General features: G+C 39.4%; 2 protein-coding genes across 2 annotated transcripts in view; one reads left to right on the forward strand and one right to left on the reverse strand.

The window, feature by feature from the left end:
* The window catches only part of LOC115767174 (phosphatase and actin regulator 4), a 94,161-nt gene extending 93,641 nt beyond the window's left edge, over positions 1 to 520 (reverse strand). The window contains exon 1 of the mRNA XM_030711358.1: positions 317 to 520. The gene's annotated coding sequence lies outside the window, so the exon portion shown is untranslated. The remainder of the gene's footprint in view (positions 1 to 316) is intronic.
* A 3,842-nt stretch (positions 521 to 4,362) lies between these two features.
* On the forward strand, positions 4,363 to 5,675 carry LOC115767177 (neuropeptide-like 4). Its single transcript, XM_030711367.1, has 2 exons — positions 4,363 to 4,397; positions 5,359 to 5,675. Exons 1-2 carry the CDS (start codon positions 4,386 to 4,388, stop codon positions 5,578 to 5,580), a joined length of 234 nt encoding a protein of 77 aa, XP_030567227.1. The 5' UTR covers positions 4,363 to 4,385; the 3' UTR covers positions 5,581 to 5,675.
* Positions 5,676 to 6,000: the final 325 nt, after the last annotated feature.

Raw genomic sequence — 6,000 nt, forward strand, 5'->3', positions numbered from 1 at the left:
CAGAAGTTGTAAAACCGGATTTTCTTTTTGGGCGCCTTTAGTAGTTTTTATATCTGTAGTTGTTGTTGTTGTTGCCTTTTGCACTTTGTTGTCGATTCATATTGAAATGAAAAACCCAATTTTTGATTGAACACAAGTTTTTTTCTCAAAACATTCGCTGCCGCAGCGGCCACTCTTTAAATTCTGCTTCTTCTTCTTCTTCTGCTTGTTCTTCATTGCCTTCACATTCCATAGAACGCTGCCATTTGTTTACCCGCCGTTGCGGCGTCTTCTCTTCTTCCTCCTCTTCTTCTTTCACTACTAAATTCGCACTTACACTTGCCTGCAGCTGGCGATAATAATTTTCGCAAGTATTTGCGTGTTTGCCTTTCAGCTTTACTTATTTATGATTTACTAATCATTTATTAATGCACAATAGACAAACGCACACACCGACACAATTGGGCGCACGCACGCAGTTGAATTAATTTTAACAACAAATTTGGCGTCCAAATGCGTTTGTTTTTATATGAACCGCAGACCGCGTCCAACTCGTTCAACGGTTTTTTTTCGACTCACTTCGTGTACGCTCGGCCGAGAGAGGCGAACATCAACAACAGAGCTGAGCAATAATCGAATACATGTTGTTTTTCACAAGTCACGAGTCGCAGTTTGCACTGTAATTACATTCATTCGACTATTGCTGCTGACTGACTTGCTTACTGCTATTTAATACGATTTACATTCTTCATTTAATTTGTTTTCGTTCTTTTCATCATATTTACCATCTGTATATATCTTTTGCTTTTTGCATATATTCCTACAATCGCTGTTATTCATGGGCAGTCACTTCGGCAGAGCGCTCATCTCTAGTCAAGCGTGTGTATGTGTTAGTGTTTACCAGCTGCTTTGCTGTTGTTTTCAATGCAGAACAACTCTCCCGCTCGCTGGTTTGTATCGGTGTAAGTCTGTTAAGTTAACAGCTGCACGTTCAGTTGATGTTAACACTTGCAGGTGGACATTTAATAACTACAACTAGTTAAAACGGCTTTAAAGGCAATGAATGAAGGTTATAGTAAATGCCTTTGCATTTATTTACTCGTTGCAGATGCATATTATTAAATAATAGATAATATTGTACATTATAAAAGTGAGCACACTTAATTTGCACAGTGTGGCAACGTTGCCAACTGAGCGCGGCAAACTCAACAGTGTGAGAGAAAGAGCCGGAGAGCGGGAGAGCATCAATTTATAGCATGCGAGTGACATGTGAATAACATAATTCCCACAAAACAAAACAACAACAAAAACCAAAAACAATTGAAAATAACGGTGAGGGACTTAATTAGCCGTCAAGCAATTACGAAAATATTAATTGAATTGAACGGAAATTAAATTTTTGATTTTCATGAGTTATTCAAATAATTATGGATTGTGAAATGTTATCAGTAATTTTGTATTTTGATTTGCCGCAGATTAAATTGATATTAGGCAATGATTAATAACTGTATTTAAGTGTAGTATTAACAATAATTGCCAATTTCGAGCAGCCAAAGACAAAAACAAGATGTTGAAATTCTTTCTTTCAAAAAATTCTTACCAAAACCATTTACATTCCACTTAAAATGCGTGAATACCCATAAAAACTAGCTCCCCCTGCCCCTACACACACACACAAACACACACACACATGCACAGGCAGCTATGAGCCAATGAACGGCACAAGCAATAACACATGCACACATATACATACATACGTATGTACCGTAATTCCTATCTCTATCCATATCCATTCCATCTCCCCACCTCCCTCCCTCCCCCCACCAACGTCCATCCATTTTGAGTATTTCCCAAGCAAATGAAGCAATCAAAATTGAAATAATGTTATTGTTGTTTTTGCTCCACTTCAAAAGTAATTTACCTTGTTTTCTGGCATTTAATTCTTTAACATAACAACACACACACACACACACACATATACATAAACATACGCAATCTTTTGGCATAGCTAAACAAAAAGCATTTTCAAAAAAAAAAAAATCTACTCGGAAAAATTCAAATTCCATAATAGCCGGCTTCTATTTATAGGCCCACCCACACACGCACACACACACACACACACACTCACACACACATGCAAACGCACTTATTTTTGTTTTCATTTTCGACAACATTTCAGAGACCCATATATAGTATACATATAGCACAGGAAACGGAAGGAAAAACAGCAAGCGCCAGTGCTGCAGCTAGGGGAGGCGGGGTGCGCGGGCGGCACAGGAATTGTTTGGTAAAAATGCCGGCAAATGTTAAAGCGCAGGCGTTGTGAGTGCAAAAGAGCGTGTGTGTGAGCGAGAGAGCACGCACAACAACAGTTGGAGAGTCATTGCCGCGTTAACAGCGCTGTGCAGCAAGTTGATGTTGTGATTTTTTTCTCGTTCTAGCATGCGAGACATTTATAGCACAGTGGCTGCCAAACTGTTCGAGTTGCTTACATTTGAGTGAGTAAATTATGAATGCGAATGGAAAGAGGGAAGAGGGAGACTGTGTTAATGTTAGGCCGTGATTTTTTTTGCTATAGCATGCGAGAAATTTATAGCATGCCAGTGGCTGCAAAACTGTACGGGTTATTTAAATTCGAGTGAATTATGAATTTAAAAGGGATGAGTAGGGGCGGGGGCGGGGGGAGTAAGGCTGTGTGAGCGCATTTCGTAGGTTAATTAAAAAAGCTTTAGAGCATGATTAAGAGACAGGAACTTAATATGAAAAAATATAAATTTTCCCCGCAGTAGGTTGGGTGGAAGGTGGGATGTTGTAACGGGATTCTCAGGGAAAATAACTTTAAGAAACAAATTTTGGAACTGTATCAGATATTTGTGACATATTGGCCTAATATTTTGGTAGCTCGCACTCGCTAAGTTTATTCAATATTGAAATGGAAAAATAAAAGAGATGCTCCTCAATTTGAGTTCAATGCTTTCCACCATAAAAAGGTAACAAAAAATGGAACTTGTTCATTTATGCTTTGATTAAGGAACTCAAAATTTGATACTTCATATGAGCTTGGCAATCTGTTAAAACGGCGAACTGGTACTGGTTCATTTTAATCAAATTTAATAATCATATGAACTATGCAATCGGTTCAAATTAACTGCAAGTGGTGAACTGGTACTGATTCATTTTTTGGCTTGGTTGAGGAACTACATATTTTGAATTTCATTTGAGATTGACAATCTGATCATATTACCTGCAAGTGGCAAAAATGATCTAGTTCATTTGTTTTTGCAATCTGTTGAAATCGGCGAACTAGTACCAGTTCGTTTCTGCTGTGCGATCTGTTAAAATGAACTACGAATGGCGAACTAGTACTGGTTCATTTTTTAGATACAATCTGTTCAAATATCCCTCACTGGTTCATTTTTGCTAAAAAATTTGTCTAAATTACATGCAACAAGTGAAGTTATACTGGTTCATATGTACTTTGGCTTTAGTGCTTAATATAAGCTATGTGTTCTGTTCAAATTTCCCTCAAGCGGCGAACTAGTACTGGTTCATTATTGCCTTGACTTAGGAATTACAATTTTAATACCTGATACAAGCTATGCAATCTGTTCTAAGCCATGCGCCATAACCTAGTTGCCATGCTTGAGGAAAATTAACTATAAAATCTTGACAAAGCGACAACGTTCATGCTGCAGACACTGAAATATCTGGCAGAGATAACAAATGACGCCCGCGCTCAAATGCAGCTTAATTTATGTCGGATTTAAGATGCAAAATGTGCAGCAGGACGGCTAAGACAAAGCCAGAGCAGGGCGAAGCCGCCAAGCTGCCTTAATTTAGCAACTTGACAAATTGAATATGTATATATATATATATTAGAAGAAAATGCAGCGACAATGGCTTGACTTTTCCAGCTTTTCCAGCAGCTGCTGACAGCACAAAGGACCTTCATAAAATTAGCCTGGCAACAGGCGAAACGCACAATAATTGTTCATGACTAAAGCAAATTAACATTGCCGGCGGCCCACAAATGCAGCATTCGGTTATTTTGATTACTTCCGATTTTTTTGCTTTATTTTTTTGTGTGTGGGGGGGGGGGGGGTCGCCTCCAAGGTAAACAATATAAAACGCACGCCCGCCCATTAGGAATGCAGCGCACGCCCCAAGACGCTCATAAAGCCCACAAACATTGGGCCAAAGCTAAATTAAAAGGGAAAAACAAATCAAATAAAACGAGCTGCCGTATCCAACCATTGAAACGTGCCAGGGTCAGTCGCTAGCTGTGTCCGATTCTGCCCGATTTGTGACGTCTTTGAGACTTTTGCTATAAAAGCGACAACTATTCGGGTTTGTAAATCATATCAGTTTGTTATCGACAAGCAACAACAGCCCCACACCCAGCCAAGATGTTCAAGTTTGTAAGTAGATCAAAAGCAAATCCAGTGAACAGGACAATGAGAACTTCTGGAATGAATCAGTTCAAGTGTGATCAAAATATAGAGCTAGCTTCAAGCTAGATTCAAGCTGACAGCAAGTCAAGAAAGTGATTTGATTCATGGAACTAGTTCTCTGGAACAGAGTTCTGAACAGCAACCATAAATCAGTTCAATGTGATAAGAACATGAAGCTAACTTGAACTAGTTCTTTTGATTTAGTGATTCGAATTGATTCAAGTTGAAATAACAGTAAAAAATATACTATAAACGTGATCTGATTAACGGAACTAGTTCTCTGGAATCTTAATCAACAAGGACAATAAATCAGTTTAATGTGATAAAATATCAAACGAGTTTCAATCGAAAAAATAAGTGATTGAATAATTGAACTAGTTCTCTGATTAAATAATAGAATTAGTTCTCTGAACATGCTCTCTTAACCAAAATATTAATCGTACATAAAGTAAAGTAAAATAGGTAACTTTATTAATAGAGCTAGTTCTCTCTAGTTCTCTACATACATAAACTATTCAAATGAATCAGTTCAGGTGAATAAAATATGGAACCAGACTCCAGCTGCAACAACAAGAAGACAAAAAACTTACAGCTCGTTCTTTTGATGAACAGTTTCACTTTTAACAAAGACTCACAAATTGAGGCTTAGCATGCCTTATACTAGATTTCATTGAATGAACTTGTTCCCTGGAACAGTCTTCTGTAATCAACAATGACTTTTGTATGCAAGCACTATCCATACTCTCTTTACTCTTTACTCACGCTTCGAATCGCTTAAGAGTATTTATTTAATGTTTTCTGCTTTGTTTTGCATACGCAAATGTTTTACCGGCAGCTGCTCAATTGAACCACTAGTTCATAAACCAATAGATAACTAACTGTCTTCTCTCTCTCTCCCTCTCTCTCTTTTTCTCTGTCTCTCTTTCAGTTCGCTCTGTGCCTGCTCGCCGTCGTCGCTCTGGCTGCCGCCAAGCCTCAGTTCGTGGCCTACAGTGCTGCCGCCCCCTATGTGGCTGCCACGCCCTACGCTGCGGCCTACACCAGCGGCGTTTACGCCTCGCCCTATGCCGCAGCTTATACCAGCGGCGTTTATGCCTCGCCCTATGCCTACAGCGCCTATCCCTACAGCTCCGTGTATCTGAGACGTTGAGGATCGTCGGGACATTCCAATATACGGAGTGAACACTGTACCGTTTGTTGCTGAACTTGAAAATGAATATTGAATAAAACGCGAATTTCCAACTATGCCATTGCATTTGCTTTTGCGAGCTGTGGCACAGTTTTCAGCGAAATGATAAGGAAAATTCCAGTGAAAATTGTGGAAAATTACAAGTTTTTTGAAATATTTACGATGTCGTTGCCGCTGCTGCTCTTGTTCTTGTTGTTGTTGTTGTTGCTATGTGAATATTTAGTGCAATTTGCGTTGCCATCAAAAGCATTCGTCTCGTACATCAGGCTAGATGGGATCGTGAAGCAGGGGAGGGGGGGGGGGGGGGGGGTGGCAGGGCAGGGAGGGGAGGTCAGCTGTCGCTCGCATGAGTCGGCTTGCAAAATGTGCAAATTATGGCAA

This window comes from Drosophila novamexicana, unplaced genomic scaffold (genome assembly GCF_003285875.2).
Source record: "Drosophila novamexicana strain 15010-1031.04,08,12 unplaced genomic scaffold, DnovRS2.1 tig00001340-arrow-arrow-pilon, whole genome shotgun sequence".
In the NCBI taxonomy this organism is placed as follows: domain Eukaryota; kingdom Metazoa; phylum Arthropoda; class Insecta; order Diptera; family Drosophilidae; genus Drosophila; species Drosophila novamexicana.